The sequence below is a fragment of the Oncorhynchus keta genome, chromosome 10 (assembly GCF_023373465.1).
Source record: "Oncorhynchus keta strain PuntledgeMale-10-30-2019 chromosome 10, Oket_V2, whole genome shotgun sequence".
NCBI lineage: Eukaryota > Metazoa > Chordata > Actinopteri > Salmoniformes > Salmonidae > Oncorhynchus > Oncorhynchus keta.
Window position 1 is genome coordinate 62,466,764 of NC_068430.1, and position 21,251 is coordinate 62,488,014.

The window sequence follows — 21,251 nt, forward strand, 5'->3', positions numbered from 1 at the left end:
ACTCTGCGGCCCTTGTGCACTGGAGTTGAGCATTCCTGGAGTAGCGGTAGCTAGCCTAGCGGTAGCATTAGCTCGCCTAGAGGCCCACCTGGGTGAAGTTGATGGTGAAGATGGCGTGCGAGCGGCTGCTGGTGTCGTTCATGCCCGTGGCGGCTGTGGTGCGGTTGATGTTGCCCGCCTCCATCAGCTCCTCCACGTCATGATAGTTCTGCACCAAGTGCTTGGACAGGTCTGGGGTCAGATTGGATTAACACATTAGTTCATAATATGGAGAGACAGACATCCACTGTTTTAATTAGAGCTCAACCGATTAATCGGGCATGGCCGATTAATTAGGGCCGATTTCACAACAAATTGGTAAACTCCATTTTGGACACGATTATGGACGATTACATTGCATTCCACAAGGAAACTGCATGGAAGGTTGACCAGCTGTTACGCAAGTACAGCATGGAGCCACGGTAAGTTGCTAGCTAGCATTAAACTTATCTTATAAAAAACAATCAATCTTCACATAATCACTAGTTAACCTAGTAATATCATCAACCATGTGTAGTTAACTACCTTGTCCTGCATTGTATATAATCAATGCGTTGCCTGTTAATTTATCATCGAATCACAGCCTACTTCGCCAAACGGGTGATGATTTATCAAAAACGCATTCGCAAAAAAAGCACAATAGTTGCACAAATGTACCTAACCATAAACATCAATGCCTTTCTTAAAATCAATACACAGAAGTATATTTTTTAAATCTGCATATTTAGTTAAAAGAAATTCATGTTAGCAGGCAATATTAAACTAGGGAAATTGTGTCACTTCTCTTGCGTTCATTGCAAGCAGTGTCAGGGTATATGAAACAGTTTGGGCCGCCTGGCTCGTTGCGAACTAATTTGCCAGAATTTTACATACTTATGACATAACATTGAAGGTTGTGCAATGTAACAGCAATATTTAGACTTAGTGTTGCCACCCGTTCGATAAAATATGGAACGGTTCTGTATTTCACTGAAAGAATAAACGTTTTGTTTTTGAAATGTTAGTTTACGGATTTTACCATATTAATGACCAAAAGCTCGTATTTCTGTGTTTATTATATTATAATTAAGTCTATGATTTTATACTTGACTGAGCAGTCTGACAGCGGTGGTAGGCAGCAGCAAGCTCGTAAGCATTCATTCAAACTTTACTGCGTTTGCTAGCAGCTCTTAGCAATGCTTGAAGCACAGCGCTGTTTTACTTCAAGCCTATCAACTCCTGAGATTAAAGTGCCTTTTAGAACATCCAATAGTCAAAGGTATATGAAATACAAATGGTATAGAGAGAACTAGTCGGTGCATCATAATTCCTATTATAACTACAACCTAAAACTTCCTAACTGCGAATATTGAAGAACTGGGAATATTGAACCACCAGCTTTCATGTTCTGAGAAAGGAACATAAACATCAGCTTTTTTACATGGCACATATTGCACTTTTACTTTCTTCAACACTGTTTTTGCATTATTTAAACCAAATTGAGCATGTTTCATTATTGATTTGAGATTTTATGTATATATTAAGTCAAAATGAAAAAGTGTTAATTCAGTATGGTTGTAATTGTTATAACAGAATTATTATTATTAACAAAAAATAAAAAATAAAATTGTGCAATTAATCTGTATAGGCTTTTTTGGGTCCTCCAATAACTGGTATCGGCGTTGAAAAATCCTAATCGGTAGACCTCTAGTTTTATTAAGTTTGGGAGCCATCGTTCTGGCTGAGACAGGTCTGGGGTCAGATTGGATTAACACAGGGAGTTCATATACAGAGATATCCACTGTTATAATTAGCTTGGGAGCCATCATTCTGCCTTACAGACAGGTGTGGGATCAGTCTTAGAATGAATAGAGAAAATACAGTATGGAAGACCAAATTAGGTCCCTTATGTCCTTATGTACCTTCCACATAGGGTCCATCTTTTGGGTGCTCCCTCACCCTCAGGTTGTAGGTTTCGGTAGACTTCCTCCTGAGCAGGTCCCTGACACGTTCATTGTAGATCTCCAGGTAGCTGATGACAATGAGGATAAAGAGGTCAAGTTTAGCCTGATGACATCTACCAATTATTTATTATTATTATTATTATTATTATTATTATTATTATTATTATTGGACCCTTTTTGTCATCTCTTGGATGAGGTACAAATTGCTGGAACGTCTATTGATCATGTGCAATCCCTTTTTAATATATTTAAAAAGTGTTCACTGAGCCACCATTGAAAAGGAAAGATCCACCCATTTTGAATGTTATATAGTTTTTGTGCATCTCTGAACGATGTTCTATCGATTCCCGGGGTCATTTAATGTTTTCATGTGTATTGGACCTATTGCCGTTCAAACAGGTAGAAATACAGCCAGTGTATGACGAGTTTCGCATCATATGATGCAAAACGCATCACACAAGCTGTGACAACCTGTTTTGAAAGTTATATCATCTTGACATTTTTATTGCTGACATGCTCAACATTTTGGGACAGTATTAACAGTGGACTAATGCAACAAATACCAAAATATTTGTTTAAGTGGATTATTCCTTTAAACTTGTTAATGAATTATTCCAAAAATTCCAGGGAATAACAATGGATACAGTTCTTACCTGACCTCGGTGCGGAATGAGGCCTCATCCCAACGAGTCATCCCAGCAATCCGGCTGAACAGACCCTCACATATCCGTGGAATGAGACCAGCATCTCCCTGATGAAAAGTCAATCCATAGAGCAAACGCTTAATCAAACACAGAAGTTAAGTTCACGATAAGTCTGACAACGATTGACCCTGTTCAGTGGCCGACTGGACTGAGGAAACCGGTTGATATGTTACAGAACAGTTCTTTAAAATAATCCATTACAGGAAGACTCGAAATATGTCACATTTGTCTTTAGTCTTTCTCCAAAACAAGAGTCCACAGAGAAAACTGAAACTATGAACTTTGTACTTTCCCCTAATCACTTTCCCCTAGACTTGTGAAAGCAAAACTGGACTGTCGGAGCCTTCGTTCGTTACTGTGATATTTGCTTAGGGTCTCCACGACTGATTGAAGTCCCAATAGTCCGATAACAGCCCCGTTGAGTAAGCAAATGTTGTGGAAAGTTCCAGAAATGTCATAAACAAAGTAGACCCGATGGTCGTTGTACATTATGCAGTACCAGTCAAAAGTTTGGACACACCTACTCATTCAAGGGATTTTCTTTATTTTTCCTATTTTCTACATGCTTTTCCAACAGTCTTGAAGGAGTTCCCACATATGCTGAGCACTTGTTGACTGCTTTTCCTTCACTCTGCAGTCCAACTCATCCCAAACCATCTCAGTTGGGTTGAAGTCGGGTGATTGTGGAGGCCAGGTCATCTGATTCACCACTCTCCTTCTTGGACAAATAGCCCTTACATAGCCTGGAGGTGTGCTTTGGGTCATTGTCCTGTTGAAAAACAAATGATAGTGGGTCTAAGCGTAAACCAGATAGGATGGCGCATTGTTGCAGCATGCTGTGGTAGCCATGCTGGTTAAGTGTTTCTTGAATTCTAAATAAAATCACTGACAGTGTCACCAGCAAAGCACCACCATACCACCTCCTCCTCCATGCTTCACAGTGGGAAATACACATGCGGAGATCATCAGTTCACCTACTCTGCGTCTCACAAAGACACAGCGGTTGGAACCAAAAATCGCAAATTTGGACTTATCAGACCAAAGGACAGTTTTCCACCGGTCTATTGTCCATTGCTCGTGTTTCTTGGCCCAAGCAAGTCACTTCTTATTGGTGTCCTTTAGTAGTGGTTTCTTCGCAGCAGTTCAACCATGAAGGCCTGATTCACGCAGTGTCCTCTGAACAGTTGATGTTGAGATGTGTCTGCTACTTAAACTCCGAAGCATTTATTTGGGCTGCAATCTGAGGTGCAGTTTACTCTAATGAACTTATCCTCTGCAGCAGATCTGGGTATTCCTTTCCTGTGGCGGTCCACATGAGAGACAGTTTCATCATAGTTCTTAATGGATTTTGCAACTGCACTTGAAGAAACCTTCAAAGTTCTTGAAATGTTCCATATGAACTGAACTTCGTATCATAAAGTAATGATGGACTGTCGTTTCTCTTTGCTCATTTGAGCTGTTCTTGCCATAATATGGACTTGGTCTTTTACCAAATAGGGCTCCTCTGTATACCACCCCTACCTTGTCACAACACAACTGATTGGCTCAAACTCATTAAGAAGGAAAATAACTTTTAAGAAGGTACACCTATTAATTGAAATGCATCCCAGGTCACTACTTTATGAAGCTGGTTGAAATAATGCCAAGACTGTGCAAAGCTGTCATCAAGGCCAAGGGCGGCTACTTTGAAGAATCTCAAATATAACATCTATTTAGATTTGTTTAACACTTTTTGGGGGTTACTACATGATTCCATGATTCCATGATTCCATAGTTGATGTCTTCACCATTATTCTACAATGTAGAAAATAGTCACACAAAAAAAAAAATGGAATGAGTAGTGGTCCAAACTTTTGACTGGTACTGTATATTTAAACATTCCACAACGTTGTGCCCTGCTGAACACAGCCCAGTCTTTGATTTGGGAATCCAGGACCTGTATTCATAAAGCGTCTCTGAGTAGGAGTGCGTTTTTAGATAATTATGAATAAGATGATATAGACAAGAGGGACCTGATCCGAGATCAGCACTCCTACTCCGATATGTTTTATGACCACAGGCCAAAAAAGGGAATGTTCATCTCACTGGATTTCCCATCATGGTGTAGGACTTCCCCGAGCCGGTCTGGCCGTAGGCGAAGACGCAGGCGTTATAGCCTTGGAACGCAGCCTTGAGGACATCTGAGCCCAGGTCTTTGAACACCTACAAAGGAAGAGGGCAAACATGGGCTTGTTCAAAAAGGTGAAATGTTCAGAGCGTTGGCAAATTGGAATGTAGCTGATATGATTCACAATGACAGGGACTCATTTGTTCCAAACAGTACATTTAGATCTATAATATATGCCATTTAGCAGACGCTTTTATCCAAAGCGACTTACAGTCATGTGTGCATACATTCTACGTATGGGTGGTCCCGGGAATCGAACCCACTACCCTGGCGTTACAAGCGCCATGCTCTACCAACTGAGCTACAGAAGGACCACAGATCTGAATGGTCTGTACAGTTGTGGCAACCTGAACAGGCCCCAGATCTAACTAGCTGAAACAGATCTCACTTTAAGAAGTCAGTGAAAGACAGAAACTAGCCAATACAGTACAAACTTATGCATGCAAAATGTTAACATATTTATAACAGTTAACTCATAGGCTGTGTTACTATTGATACTGCACTGACATTATGCCAGGGGTGAAAGTAAGCTAGTTGAACATACGCCTTTCACAATAATTAAAACAAAGATTCCAAGAAAACTCTATCATTAGCGCATTGTCACCCACCTGAAAAATTAGCAAATGGACTTGAAAACGTGTGGAATACGCTCCAAAATGCGATGCTGTTGGGCAATAATACATTTTGCAAAGACAGAAGAGTGGCTGTGACCGAGATGCACGTGGACAGACGCAGCAATTCAGGCTACAAGTGTAAGCCTGACCAAAAACGATCACTGAATGTCATTCATGGTGTTCTCTTTCGTTACAGATGTCTCTTTCCATTATTCTAATGGCGGGTGCACAGTAGGCATTCAGGAATTATTTTAGAGAAGTGGAATGTGCGCAGGTAACCAGGCTTACAGAAGCGTTTTCATCCGATTGTTTGATAATCAGATGAAAACATAATGACTGGTTATGTTAATGTCACGTTAAAAATAAATAGATTCAAATGAAACAGGTCTTTACCAATTGGCCCACAGAGATCTTAACATGGATTATATAAGTCATTCTGTTTAGGCCTCCAAAAACAAAATGTGCACATGTGAGAAGGTACTGAACCAGAAATTAAATCTACTTTGACCCCTGTATGATGAAATATTATGATAAAAATAAAATAAAAAGTTGCACAACTGTAAGTCATATCTTATGTCTGAAGCTTGTGAGTCAACATGTAGACTAACAGAACATTAGCAAACTGCTTTGACTCAAACTTCCATCCATAACAAAAATGTCCTACAAGTAAAAAAAAAAAATGTAATGACCCCTGAACAGAGGCAAATGTAAGCTGCTTTGACTATAATCGGATTTGGACAACAACAAAAACGTGAGGAAAAAAAAACAGAAAGTGTTAGTCCAGATCACATTTTCCGACCGAAATATGACATTTACCTTTTCTTGAGAGACAAAGGTGTTGCTTTTACTGTCGGCGGAATCATAGGAGAAGTCATAGGTGAAGGTTTTTTTTCTCTCCCTCATCGAATCGCCGGAAATGCCATCTGGTATCTAATGAAATAGAACAAAATAGGCTGAAATATACTGTAAACACAAAGCGGAGTGCAATTGTATTTATTTAACCTTTATTTAACTAGGCAAGTCAATTAAAAACAAATTCTTATTTACAATGACGGCCTACCCCGTCTGAACCCTAATCCGGACGACGCTCGGCCAATTGTGCGCCGCCCTTTGGGACTCCCAATCACAGCCGGTTGTGATACAGTCTGGAATCGAACCAGGGTCTGTAGTGACACCACTAGCACTGAGATGTAGTGCCTTAGACCGCTGTGACACTCAGGAGCCCCGAACACGAGGCATGTTCACTGATCATATGTTAAGACCAAATAATTAAATAAACTGATGAAATAGAACTAGTATTAAAAAAATATATATTCAATAACACTTTATGCTAAACATCTGCCAGACAGAAAGAAATACAGGCCTAGCTATGGGTTAAATGATTATTATTGTAGAAAGGCTGTTTAAAACTTAAAATTACCCTCAAGTTTGTAATGGTGGTCTTGTCCCCTTTTATTTCAATTATGTTTTTGGCAGTCAAATCCTTCTCCCTGTAAAAATAAAAACATAAAACAGGTTAATACTTCCAAATAATTAAGCTTTCCCTTTCTGGGCCAAACCACGATGCAACAGAGACAGTGAACCAATGAAGGAGCATCAGAGTAAGAAAAGTATTACTTTCAGGTTGTACCACATTGCAGTACTTTGTGATTCACAAATTGGACCAACAAGAAAGGTACCTGTTACATTAGCAACAAAAGACAACATAGTAAACAAATTTACTGTGACTAATTAATCTATAATGTTGGGCATTGTTATCTTTGTAGAAGACTACATTCTCTCTAAGATGGGGCCGTCTGGGATCTGGAAGAATGCCCCAACTGAATCCTCTCAGTTCTTATTTGCTTGATTGATCACTAGAAGTGTGGAGGAAATATTTCTTGGTACAACTCTTCCTAGTCCCTCTGGAAGTATTCAGTTCAAGCTTGAATTATTAGTGGCCTTTCCAGTAAGACATACTGGAATTAAATAAAACCGTACTTTCTGCTGCCGAACAGATTACCATCAACACGATGCCAACTGGATCAGGTTATATTCTGGGCTGCTTAGTCAAAAATAATGTGTGAAAGGTTACTTCCTTCAGAATCCTTCCTTGTTTTTCTACAGGTGCATCTTACTTATTTGGCATCTGTACATCATATTTCACACACCCACATTTAACATAGGTGTGTAGAGTAAGTGGCAGGGTGGTGGTCTTCTGTCATGCAGCTATGTATGTATCCTATTTACTGTTGGAAATAGTTTGTCAGAAAAGTATTAAGGCGTCCCATAATCCCTGGGTGGCTGCCAATACTAACTCCCAATACCAGACACAGCACAGCCATGGTAGCTCTAGTTCCTACTCTTCGTGTTTGTTTTGTTGGTTAAACTTGTTCACCCGTCAACTTGCAGGCTGTCTGTTACCTAAAATAATGTTTGTGTGCCAACATCCAGGCGTTCTTATTGGTGGTTTAGCAAGAGGGTGTGTGGAGGGCTCGTGTTCCTTTGAGTGCGGTTGGCATTTACATCCCAAATGCTGTAACCCGTTACATTTTGGAAGAGACACTTGTGGCAACGTCAGTGTTTGTTATGATATTAAGCAGTGTTCCTGCAACATGGCCAGTCATATGATGCCAGTCAAATTAGAGTGCATTAAACTGTTCGAAGTTAGAACTGGTTATAATGTATCACAGTGAACCAGTGTCCAGCCGAGCGTCTCTCTTAAAATGAAACAATATAACCAATGTAACAACAATAGCAGCATTTGTTCGTTTTTGTTTGTTTAGCATGTTTTCTGCTTTACTTACCGTCTGTTCATAGGCCTGAGCCGGACAGCCACCCTCACCGATGCCATTGCACATCCCCTTTCGGTCTGCTTCACCTGTTACTAGATCCAGTTGTCCTTGAAAGGCACAACCCAATCGTGTTAAGTTCAAATAAATGTGGCAAGCGCGTTTCTGTATCTTGAGTATGTGTCCAGTTCCCTCTGTACCTCCCGACCGGTTGCACACAGAGCCAAGGTTACTTTCAATAGAAGAGCGCTAGCTACTTGTGCTCCCTCCTGAGACTTGAGCGTGCACTTTATATTAGCCTGCTATCATTACCGCCACAGAAAAATAACAAATTGCACTGTGTCATCCGTTAGTATATCACAAAGCTGATACGAGGAGTCGGAAAGGACAAAATACATTCGTGGGGAAAATAGTTACACTCCAGTACAGACGATGGCGGTAGAGAACTATTGATTAACCGAAGAAGAACCAAGCAGCGCGCACACATTCCTGTGTTTTCTGGAAAGTGTGTTGAGAGAGGTGAGCTCTAACAGTCAGTTTATCTGCAATCAGTTTTGTTTGCACGCATAAAAATGTTGATCTGTTTAATTTGTACATTTGTCTGGTCAATAGCACCAGCTATCAGTTCGAGGTGATGAAGCTTATTAGAACTGTTAACTAGCTAGCTAATGCTAGTTAGCGTGCCTTACCACTTCATTTACTGTACCTGCTAGCCAGTAGTAGCTACAGCTAGTTAGCAAGCTAAAGTACCCAGCTAATGTGGCGATGTTTTTGTTTTGTTGTTGTTCCAGGTAGAAGAGCGCTAGGGGACAGTTGTTAATCATGGATATTCGACCAAACCACACCATTTACATCAATAATGTAAATGATAAGATCAAGAAGGATGGTAAGAATCACAGTGCATCTTTGTTCCAAGATCATGTAGTTAGCTACAGCGTTACTTCAGAGCTAGATAGCAATTTATCCTCTTGTACTGGAGCTGTAGTAAGTTTACATAGATTTATTTGTCTGTGTCGATGGTCTATAAGTAACAACAGTGAAGTAACATTTGTTGTTGTTGCCTTCTAGAACTGAAGCGGTCACTCTATGCCCTGTTCTCGCAGTTTGGGCAAGTCATGGACATTGTTGCCATGAAAACCATGAAGATGAGAGGGCAGGCATTTGTGGTGTTCAAAGAGCTTGCATCAGCTACGAACGCACTGCGTCAACTTCAAGGATTCCCTTTCTACAATAAGCCCATGGTAAGTTATTACTTAGTAGTTGTGTATGTCATTTTCACAAATGGCAGTAGTACAGGGTGGTATTCATTACCGTATATGAGCAAAACTTTTTGCACAGTAGCAGCAAAACATTTTGCAATGACAACGGGAGTTTCAGACACTTTCTCTGCTTTTCGGTCTGTTTTCTACCATTTGGTTTCTTGTGAATATGACCCAGGTCTGTGCTTGGCATACATCTGATTGTACTTATCTCTCATTTTCAGCGCATTCAGTATGCTAAGACAGACTCAGAGGTGATCTCCAAAATCAGAGGCACATTTGGGGACAAGGACAAGAAGAAGGACAGGAAGAAGAAGGCTCAAGATCAAGTGGCCAATGTGGCCAAGAAACCAGCACTGGTGAGACTAGTATATCAAATTTTCAAATGTTATTAGTCACAAGCGCCGAATACAACAGGTGAAATGCTAACTTATACAAGCCCTTAACCAGAAATGCAGTTTTAAGAAAAATAAGTGTTAAGTAAAAAATAGATAAGTGAAAAATAAAAGTAACGAATAATTCAAGAGCAGCAGTAAAATAACAGTGGCGAGGCTATATACAGGGGGTACCGGTACAGAGTCAATGTGCGAGGGCACTGGTTAGTTGAGGTAATTGAGGTAACATAGAGGTAAAATGACTATGCATAGATAATAAACAGAGAGTAGCAGCAGTGTAAAAGGGGGAGGGGGGCAATGCAAATAGTCTGGGGAGCCATTTGATTAGCTGTTCAAGAGTGTTATGGCTTGGGAGTAGAAGCTGTTAAGAAGCCTTTTGGACCTAGACTTGGCTTTCCGGTACCGCTTGCCGTGCGGTAGCAGAGCGAACAGTCTATGACTAAGGTGGCTGGAGTCTTTGACAATTTTTAGGGCCTTCCTCTGACTGCCTGGTATGGAGGTCCTGCGTGGCAGGAAGCTTGGCCCCAGTGATGCACTGGGCCATGCGCATTACCCTCTGTAGTGCCCTGCGGTCGGAGGCCGAGCAGTTGCCATACCAGGCAGTGATGCAACCAGTCAGAATGTCCTCAATGGTGCTGCTGTGGAACCTTTTGAGGATCGGAGGACCTGTGCCAAATTTTTTTCAGTCTCCTGAGGGGGAATAGGCTTTGTTGTGCCCTCTTTACGACTGTCTTGGTGCGTTTGGACCATGATAGTTTGTTGATGTGGACACCAAGGAACTTGAAGGTCTCAACCTGCTTCACTACAGCTCTGTCAATGAGAATGGGGGTGTGCTCGTCCTCCTTTTCCTGTAGTCCACAATCATCTACTTTGTCTTGATCACTTTGAAGGAGAGGTTATTATCCTGGCACCACACGGCCAGGTATCTAACCTCCTCCCTATAGGCTGTCTCACCATTATCGGTGATCGGGCCTACCACTGTTGTCACTGTTGGAGTCGTGCCTGGCCATGCACGCATGGGTGAACAGGGAGTATAGGAGGGGACTGAGCACGCACCCCTGGGGGGGGCCCCAGTGTTGAGGATCAGCGTGGCGGATGTGTTGTTACCGACCCTTACCGCCCAGAGGCGGCCCATCATGAAGTCCAGGATCCAGTTTCAGGGGGAGGTGTTTAGTCCAATGGTCCTTAGCTTAGTGATGAGCTTCTGAGGGCACTGTGGTGTTGAACGCTGAGCTGTAGTCAATGAATAGCATTCTCACATAGGTGTTCCCTTTGTCCTGGTGGGAAATGGCAGTGTTGAGTGCAATAGGGATTGCATCATGTGGATCTGCTAGGGTGGTATGCAAATTGGGGTGGGTATAGGGCTTCTGGGATAATGGTGTTGATGTGAGCCATGACCAGCCTTTCAAAGCACTTCATGGTTACAGACGTGAGTGCTACGGGTCGATAGTCATTTAGGCAGGTTACCTTAGTGTTCTTGGGCATAGGGACTATGGTGGTCTGCTTGAAACATGTTGGTATTACAAACTCAGTCAGGGACAGGTTAAATGTCAGTGAAGACACTTGCCAGTTGGTCAGCGCATGCTCAGAGTACACGTCCTGGTAATCCATCTGGCTCTGCGGCCTTGTGAATGTTGACCTGTTTAAAGTTCTTACTCACATCGGCTACGGAGAGTGTGATCACACAGTTGTCCGGAACAGCTGATGCTCTCATGCATGTTTCAGTGTTGCTTGCCTCGAAGCGAGCATAGAAGTAATTTAGCTTAGCTTGTCTGGTAGGCTGGGCCCCTCTCAGCTGTGCTTCCCTTTGTAGTCTGTAATAGTTTGCAAGCCCTGCCACATCCAACGAGAGTCAGAGCCAGTGTAGTAGGATTCAATCTTAGTCCTGTTTTGACACTTTGCCTATTTGATGGTTCGTCGGAGGGCATAGTGAGATTTCTTATAAGCTTCCGGGTTAGTCCCGCTCCTTGAAAGCGGCAGCTCTACTCTTTATCTCAGTGCGGCTCTTGCCTGTAATCCATGGCTTCTTGTTGGGGTATACGCCACAGTCACTGTGGGGATGACGTCATCAATGCACTTATTGATGAAGCCAGTGACTGGTGTGGTGTACTCCTCAATACCATCTGAAGAATCCCGGAACATATTCCAGTCTGTGCAAGCAACACTGTCTTGTAGCTTAGCATCTGCTTCATCTGACCACATTATTATTGACAGAGTTACTGGTTCTTCTTGCATGAGTATTTGCTTGTATGCAGGAATCAGGAGGATAGAATTATGGTCAGATTTTCCAAATGGAGGGTGAGGGAGAGCGAGAGCTTTGTACGCATCTCTGTGTGTGAAGTAAAGGTGGTCTAGAGTTGTAATACTTTTCCCTGTTTGTACATTTAAAACATGCTGGTAGAAATCAGTTAAAATGGATTTTAGTTTCCCCTCATTAAAGTCCCCGGTCACTAGGAGCGCATCCTCTGAATGAGCGTTTTCCTGTTTGCCTGTAGCCGTATTCAGCTCATTGAGTGTGGTCTTAGCGCCTGCATCGGCACATAGGCTGTATGAATGCTTCCCAAATGGCATCCAATTCCCTATACTATATATTATAGTCAATCTTTTTGACTAGAGCCTATATGCCATCCTGTACGCTTTTGAATGTAGTCAGTCATTTTACTCCCAACGTGATTTTCATAACTTGTTTATCTTTTATATTAACAGGGATCAGCCAGCACAAACAACGCTCCAACGACCATGCAGGTAAGCCTTTCTAGCCCTATCAAGTATAATAACCTAGACTGTTAAGTGAACTTGTTCATTTCCCTTTGCTGAGTAAACTCCCCATCATATACATCTCAGTGGCGTTGTGAGTGTACCTCCGACTACATCAAGTCGTTATCAGTCAATATTTGTACCTTGTACCTGTGTTCTTTTCTTTGGGTGATGCCACCTGGAGTTTATGATAAAAAATTAAAAAAATTAAGCATTTTTGTGACGTCTGTCGAATTACTCCAATAGAATATGAAGTTGGTGACTTCAAACATGCACTACCACGCGTTGCTTCTAGAAACGATTTGATGCTAACAGTGTACCTGTGCTTGTCCTGATTGTTATAGAGTTGTCAGTGGGAGTTGGACTCTATAGTTTTTGATAAGAATGAGCTTTCTTTGCATCTCCTGCCCCCCTCCCCCCAAAAAATAATCAGCTGAGCAATGACGTGGCTGCACCTTCTCCGTTAACAAACAACAGCCCCCTTTGCGGAGGTTGCGTAAAATAATGCTGTTTCCCCAAAAACGACGGATTGCAGCACCCAGAGAATAGAACATAGTTACACAGGAGAAACATGGGTACAAGGTACGCATTTTAAAGTATCGACTGATACCGACTGGAATAGGGGGTACACTACGCTGACACTCATCACAACTCAACTCCATTGAGATGTCTATGGGGTTGTGTTTACTCAGCCCCTTGTGAGTGACTAAATCACTAGTGCTGATATGGACTCTTTAATAAGCGCAATGTTGCAATGCCTTGTATTCTTGCAAAAATCTCTACTCTCACTACTTTAGGAACATTTTACTGTTTGACCCTGTTTTGGGTTAACGGTTGGAGTGCTACAGATAGTCTGGTCCGCTTATTGACTAAGCTGTAAAAAATGTTTTATGGGACGGTTTCATGTGACAATTAGACTGATTTCTTTTGTCTTTTTAGGTTCCAGACAATCCACCCAACTACATTTTATTCCTTAATAACCTGCCAGAGGAAACTAATGAAATGATGCTCTCCATGCTGTTCAATCAGTGAGTATTGAATGATCTTGTTGTCAAATGAGTAAACTAGCCTAGATGCCCGATTCATTCAACTTCGGCAGCAATTGTTATTAAGTCTGGCTCATGAACTTGTGAAATATACAGTAGTAGCTTTATATCAGGGTTTCTTGAACTATGGGGAGGAGCCCTGGGCACGTGAGAGAAGTGGGTTGCGTGTTATGAGAATACATGTATAATCACACACGGTTTCTTCTTAATTTGGGTCGTTGGAGGACGATTTGGGTCACAGGAGGACGGTCAATTTCTCATTTGGGTCGTGAGCTGAAAACGTTTAAGAACCTCTGCTTTATATCATTCACATTAAAGACTTCACCATTGCCAGGTGGTGAAGTCTTTTAATATATTATATTTCTCAGCATGGTAACTGGGGCTCTGTTCAAGAGTGTGCAAAACTATAGAACATTCAAATAGAAATGCCATTGTGTGAAACGGGAGATCACGTCGGCTCTATCCCATTACATTTGTGATTTCTGAACATTTCTTTTCTCTCAATACACCTGTGATTTCTCTTTTGTTCCTCGTAGATTCCCTGGTTTCAAAGAGGTGCGACTCGTCCCTGGCAAACATGACATCTCCTTTGTAGAGTTTGAGAGCGAGGGCCAGGCGGGAGTGGCCAAAGACGCACTGCAGGGCTTCCGGATTACGGCCCAATGCGCCATGAAGATCACTTATGCCAAGAAGTAGTTCCCGCGATGTCACTGGACAGGGGACATATTGGACTCTGGGTTAGAGATTGGTTGGACCCCCTGATTTTTTTCCCCCCCTTCGTTTTTATGCATCGACTGTGGAATCTCCCAGGAGTTTTCCTAGTTTTTTTCTTTTTGACTGATTTCTGTGCCGTCACTGTGAGGTGGGGTGTGAAGAGAGTCCTCGAAACATCGTCTCTATTTTATATGGCACAGTAATAAAGGACTTTTGTGTAACTGTGGTGCCTCAGATGCTTCCTCTGACATGTTCTGAATTTATAGCCTTGGTCCCGAAGGCCCCAAAAGGACAGCTGGTGATTGTAGATTCAAGCCGAATAACATGTAAAAATGTAGTGCCATGATATCCTTACTCTCTGAACATAAATGTGAAATAGTTTTCTTCTGCAAATTCACATTGGGGATGCTAATCATTGGTCCAGTGATCAAGTGGGCAAATTGTTATAGTTCCCATCCCAGTCACATGTAAAAAATGGTCAGATTTGCCAAATCTGCTTCAGCGAGGGAGAGCTTTGTACGCGTCTCTGTGTGGAGTAAAGGTGGTTGAACATTTAACATGCTGGTAGAAATGAGGTAAAACGGATTTAAGTTTCCCTGCATTAAAGCCACTAGGAGCGCTGCCTCTGGATGAGCGTTTTCTTGTTTGCTTATGGCCGTACACATCTCATTGAGTGCCATCTTAGTGCCAGCATCGGCACATAGGTTATATGACTTATGGTCAGATTGACCTGAATACAGTTATTACAGCTCAATTTAAACTTCAGAAACCCCTCTAGCCAGTTCTGTTGGGTTTAGCATCTGTGGTCTCCTGCAGTCATAAGCCCAAAACAATACTTAAATGTGGCTGGGTTGACTTTCTGAATTTGAATTGGAGGTTAATGCAAAGCTCTTGGATCAGCATTCCCAACAATAGTAAATTCACTACCATTCATTCAGACTGTTCAATCTATTTGGATCGAGCACGGTCTGCCTGCCTTTGTAATACTTCAGCATCTCAACTGACAGGCACATCAATAATATTGTCCACGAATATATAGTCAACACAACATGTTCATCAGATGTCTGGTGAAAGCTTGTGCAGACAATGGGGTCAGACATTTCCAAATGAACAATTATACCTTCATCATGAAGCTGTATTTGTTCCCTGGAGAAATGGAGAGAGAAGGGTCAAATGAGAAACCGATTTATCTCCCAAAGATATCTCAAATGTGATGGCGTCACGACGAGTCCAGATGTTCACTGCTTTTGACTATCGCACGCTGTGATAAATAAAGTGCCTCGTGAAGATAGGACACATTTTCCATGGGGGGGGGGTTCTGGTAAATGGTCCAACTAGTTTAAGATAAGATAATGTATGTGTGCGTCCCAAATGGCACCCTATTCTCGTATTTAGTGCTGGCACCCTATTCCCATAGGGCTCCAGTCAAAAGTAGTGCACTTTTTGGGTAATAGTGTGCCATTCAGGACGTTGTCTGCATATTGATCTGCTCCCCTTCTAACTGGTCTCCTTGAGCTGTAGTACTATATTCTGCTCTATATTAGCACTGACTGGCATCAAAGAGCGCCATTTCCACAAAGCTAGTCCTCTACACATGTCCCAATGTTTTACTGTCAGGGTAATTGAAACTTAATTTTACCAGGCAGGTATCACACAAACATACACACTCATGTGTTGGCTCAAAGTGCAGGTCAGGATAGGGTGCAGTCACTGACTGATTGTTTGGGTCCCCACTAAGGGACTCTGGATTTCCTCCCACACATACCTACACTGAGTGTGAGGAGCATTAGGAATACCTCAACTAATATTGAGTTGAACACCCTTTTGCCCTCAAGGGCATGGACTCTACAAGGTGTCCATGTTGACTCCAATGCTTCCCACAGTTGGCTGGAATACCTATGGGTGGTGGACCATTCTTGATACACACGAGAAACTGGTGAGCGTTAAAATCCCAGCAGTGTTGCAGTTCTTGGCACACTCAAACCGGTGGGCCGGTGTACTTTCCCATTCACATTCTGAATTGCACACATACACAATTCATGTCTCAAGGCTTAAAAATCCCCCCCCCCCTCATCTACACTGATTGAAGTGGATTGAAATGAATAAGGGATCATAGCTCTCACCTGGTCAGTCTATATCATGGAAGAGTAAAGAGTTCCTAATGTTTTGTAGCCTCAGTGTATATTATCTAACCCTCTATACCTATAACATCTATAGAATCTGTATATTTTGATGAGGTTGTGGATCCGGGGTCTGTCAAGGGGACTGTTGTCGTGTGCGAAACCTGGAGAGGCCTGCAAGCCACTGTCTCGCACCTACTGTGAAATTTGGTGGAGGTTTGGTGATGATCTGGGGGTGTTTCAGCAAGGCTGGAATCGGGCAGATTTGTCTTTGTGAAGGACGCATGAATCAAGCCACGTACAAGGTTGTCCTGGAAGAAAACTTGCTTCCTTCTGTTCTGACAATGATCCCCAACTCTGAGGATTGGTTTTTCCAGCAGGACAATGCTCTGTACCACACAGCCAGGTCAATCAAGGTGTGGATGGAGGACCACTAGATCAAGACCCTGTCATGGCTCATGCTGCCAAGCATACCCTTGTAAAACTGACCATCCTACCGATCCTCGACTTACTTACAAAATAGCCTCCAATACCCTACTCAATCAATTGGATGCAGTCTATCACAGTGCCATCCGTTTTGTCACCAAAGCCCCATATACGACCCACCACTGCAACCTGTACGCTCTTGTTGGCTGGCCCTCGCTTCATACTCGTCGCCAAATCCACTGGCTCCAGGTCATCTATAAGACCCTGCTTGGTAAAGTCCCCCATTATCTCAACTCGCTGGTCACCATAGCAGCACCCACCTGTAGCACGCGCTCCAGCAGGCATATTTCACTGGTCACCCCCAAAGCCAATTGCTCCTTTGGCCGCCTTTCCTTCCAGTTCAATGACTGGAACGAATTGCGCAAATCACTGAAGCTTGAGACTCATATCTCCCTCACTAACTTTAAGCACCAGCTGTCAGAGCAGCTCACAGATCACTGCACCTGTACATAGCCCATCTGTAAATAGCCCATCCAACTACCTCATCCCCATACTGTTATATTTTCTTTTTGCTCCTTTGCACCCCAATATCTCTACTTGCACATTCATTGTCTGCACATCTATCACTCCAGTGTTTAAATTGCTAAATTGTAATTATTTTGTTATTGTTATTGACTGTATGTTTGTTTATTCCATGTGTAACTCTGTGTTGTATGTGTCGAGCTGCTTTGCTTTATCTTGGCCAGGTCGCAGTTGTAAATGAGAACTTGTTCTCAACTAGCCTACCTGGTTAAATGAATGTGGGGGAAAAAAGAAACTAAGATATATAGCACTGACAAATAGCCATGTTGTGTGGTAACAACATTCCCAGTGAAGTAAGAGCAATTGAGCAAAACCAATGGGTTTCCCACCGAAAATCCATCACCTGCTTTTAGTTAGTCCTATCACACTGCCCTTCTAGAATCATATGGGAGGAAGTTACTTGGAGGCCACGTGCTCCTATTAATCATTGCTGACATCCCCAACTATGTAAAAATAGCTATTTAATCTCCCATCATCTCAAAATGCTAAAGCATTTCCAAATGATTGCTATGTGCAGGGTTTGGTAGGAAGCCAAGAGACTGTAAGCGCCATAATATCATTTCAGGTTTGGGATATAAATAATTTGCTCTAGTTAACAGTGCCATCAATCAAGTTCTACATTGTGACAGATTTTCCAAGAACATTCAAGATCATTCAGTAACCTCAGACACTTGGTCTTTCCAACTCCCTGGCATATAAAGCTTGACATAAAACACCTTGACACTCATAACTCAAACCTTCCAACTGGTTTCTTTGCATTGTCTGTATTTTCCTTGTGTTCCCAGGTACATGGCCATCGTCCACCCTATGAAGCCTCGCATGAAGTACCAGACGGCCTAGAGCCTGATCCCGGGAGTGTGGATCGTACCCATCGTCATCTCCATCCCCTCTGCCTACTTTGCTTCTGAGACCACATACCCGCACATCTCCAGTCAGAACCACAAGACCTTCTGCGCCCAGGTCTGGCCCGTGGGATCACCAGCTTTACTACCACTCCTACTTCCTCTTCATCTTCGCCCTGGAGTTCGCCGGGCCCGTGGCCGTCAAGGCCCTGTGCTACGCCAGGATCTTGCGGGAGCTGTGGTTCAAGAACGTGTCTGGCTTCCAGACAGAGCAGATCCGGAAGTGGCTGCACAGGCTCAGAGGATGGTGGTGGTGCTGATTCTGGTGCTGGCTGCCTACGTGCTCTGCTGGGCACCGTACTACATCTTCACACTGGTGCGGGACTTCCATTCCACACTGATCTCCAGGGACAGGAACTCCCTGGTGGCCTTCTACATTATCGAGTGCGTCGCCATGAGCAACGGGGTCATCAACACGCTGTGTTTCGTGAGAGTCCGCGACAACGCCAAGTGCATGCGAACAGTGACCAGGCTGCTCTGGAAGTCTGTCAAATGTGCAGCGGAACGACGGTGGATGAGCACACCTCGTCTTTACGCATGACAGAGGATGTAGAGTGCACACGCCTGAGATAGTGTCGATCATCTCAGGATCAGGCCTCTATCGAAAGGTAGAACCACCAGTAGGCCAAGTGGACTCTGGCATGTTGCACAATTTTCCCATTCTTTAATATCCAAAAGAGTGAGATAGAAGATTGAGTCAAGGGAACGGTTTGGCGTTGGACAAGAGGTCCAGACAGTTGACACAGAGTAGGGCTGCACGATAAAGGCAAAATCTAATAGCGATTTTTCTGACCAAATATTGCGATATACAGTAGATCAAAACACTTGGGTGAATTATAGAAATACAATTTACATTTACAAGCAAAGTGGAAAGCAGCATTATTCTTGTTTGGAACAATGTGTTAACTGCATTTGACCTAACAGAACAGCATGCAACCTTAGAGTGAATCTAACAGCGAGGAGGAAGAACTGCACTGCTCGAGTGACAGGCGGCGGGGGTTTGTATGTGGGAAGCAGCCCCAAGAGAGAGATGATGGAGTAAACTATAAAAACGGACATTACACGCAGCCGAGTGTCGTTTCAAAATACTGCATGTTTCTGCGATACGGACATTGTACATGTCAATATTGCGATTTTGATGTGAATTTGATTGATTGTCCTGCCATGTTGATAACTTTGTTCATACTAGTACAACGCCTCACATTGTCACTGCTATCATGGAGGACATTTTGAAAAAACATGAAAGTTTTAATGGAATTAGAATTTCTTCACAATGTGGAATCACTCACGAGAAGAGGGCATTAGACTTTGAAAGGATTTTCCCACGTATTTATTCAAGAGGCTTGATTTGATGAAATCCTGGAGGTGAAATCCTGGAGGTGAAATCCTGGAGGTTACTAAACAGGTTATTTCAAGTCTATGTCTTACAATAAGTAATTGATCAGTTTATAGTGCTTTCTAATAGACATTTGTATATGAAATATACAACATATTATCATTTAAAAACTAAGAGCGCTCTCGATTCTTCTTCAAAAACAATTATAATCCAAGAGAAACGAGCAGACTAATCGAATCGAAGAATCTAAAATAGAATTGTGGCGCGGGGCTAGCTAGACAATTAAGAGTTAGGTTAGATCAATTAATTAAGATGTGCTTTCTTGTTTGACTTTCTTTTTTTTTTACCATGCATACTCTCAAAACACATGATTGAATAACATTCCATTCACAAATCCTGACACATGACTTTACGTTGACATTTCCTAACATGCCATTCCCCACCAGCACCTACACGACAGTGCTCTTATGGCAGGTAATCATGAGACCAAGTGGAGAATACAGTGTAGTGGTGCACCATTAACAAAGAACATAATCCCACAATTAAAGTATTAATCTACCAAGCCAGCTACCAAAATGGCACAATACCAAGTAAGCATTTCACGTTGTATTCGCTGCATGTAAACAAATCCAATTTAATTTGACAATGGCCATCAGAGGAATCACTCTGTAAAGCCTGGCATGTGACAGGAGTGAGATTGGGGGGGAAATAACCGCTGCCAGTTGGTGCTGGTCCCAGATCAGCTTCAAAAGCATGTGAGGATCTTTTTGGTGACATCGTCACTGCTTCTTTCGCTATCAATTAATTCCTCAGTTTTCATCTATAGTGTTAAATAAATGGCTGAAAGAAACTCACTAATGATAATCTGTTCAGGTAGAGGGTGAAATAAAAATTGAAATCACCAGGTTCAAATTGGCATTGAAATTCCTCAGGCTACTGAGTTCTCACTGCTCACTTTTGGGATCTCAAGAATGATAACTATAAACGATTAGGTTGAATCAAAAGCATATTTTAGGACTAAATCAATTATAGAAAGTGTGTCACTGTTGTAGCCTACCAATTTTTCTTTCTCTTTTACAAATTTGCTGTTAACGTATGGTAGCGCCATACATGTGGGGCAATTACATTTGTTATAGTATAAACAAAAATAAATGTCTTTGCCTTGCTTGTTATGCTTACGAGACCAACAGGAGGGTTTTCTCCAGTTAGCTTGCACTTGTTATGAGACATGCGCTTGCCATTTACAGTAATTCAAGTCAGAACCCTTACCACTTCTAGGCTTGAATTAGTCATAGGAATCAAACAACCTGCCTCCAAATGATGTATGTTTTTCCAGCAGGTTCCAGAAAATGGGAAAGGAGAACATGCCAATTAGGATCATTTCAGTATTTTCACTTTTAATCTATTTTCCTGTTTCTTATGAACACGTGTTTTACAATGTATGGAGCTGTGTTTACCTGTTTTTGTTATGCTGTC

The 21,251-nt window shown here is 42.3% G+C and overlaps 2 protein-coding genes and 1 pseudogene across 11 annotated transcripts in view; 2 read left to right on the forward strand and 1 right to left on the reverse strand.

Moving 5' to 3' along the window:
* LOC118389151 (kinesin-like protein KIF16B) overlaps positions 1-8,577 on the reverse strand; it is a 36,443-nt gene extending 27,866 nt beyond the window's left edge. For 5 of the 10 annotated variants that reach the window (XR_008144690.1, XM_052527468.1, XM_035778950.2 and 2 more), the window contains exons 1-7: positions 8,254-8,576; positions 6,888-6,957; positions 6,284-6,397; positions 4,772-4,888; positions 2,636-2,733; positions 1,941-2,050; positions 89-231 (exon numbers count right to left, since the gene is read on the reverse strand). Coding sequence is in view for 9 of the 10 variants with exons in the window: in XM_052527468.1 (XP_052383428.1) it covers positions 89-231; positions 1,941-2,050; positions 2,636-2,733; positions 4,772-4,888; positions 6,284-6,397; positions 6,888-6,957; positions 8,254-8,300 (699 nt within the window). In the remaining variant the exon portion in view is untranslated. Of the gene's footprint in view, positions 1-88; positions 232-1,940; positions 2,051-2,635; positions 2,734-4,771; positions 4,889-6,283; positions 6,398-6,887; positions 6,958-8,253 lie in introns of all 10 variants that reach the window. The other 5 variants (XM_035778953.2, XM_035778951.2, XM_035778947.2 and 2 more) reach the window with 3 other exon arrangements.
* A 32-nt stretch (positions 8,578-8,609) lies between these two features.
* LOC118389153 (U2 small nuclear ribonucleoprotein B''-like) lies at positions 8,610-14,630 on the forward strand. Its single transcript, XM_035778954.2, has 7 exons — positions 8,610-8,757; positions 9,030-9,124; positions 9,307-9,479; positions 9,722-9,856; positions 12,599-12,637; positions 13,589-13,677; positions 14,232-14,630. The coding sequence occupies exons 2-7, from the start codon at positions 9,061-9,063 to the stop codon at positions 14,389-14,391; spliced, it is 660 nt and encodes a 219-aa protein (XP_035634847.1). The 5' UTR covers positions 8,610-8,757; positions 9,030-9,060; the 3' UTR covers positions 14,392-14,630.
* Positions 14,631-18,046: 3,416 nt separating this feature from the next.
* On the forward strand, positions 18,047-21,147 carry LOC118389386 (prokineticin receptor 2-like; annotated as a pseudogene).
* Positions 21,148-21,251: the final 104 nt, after the last annotated feature.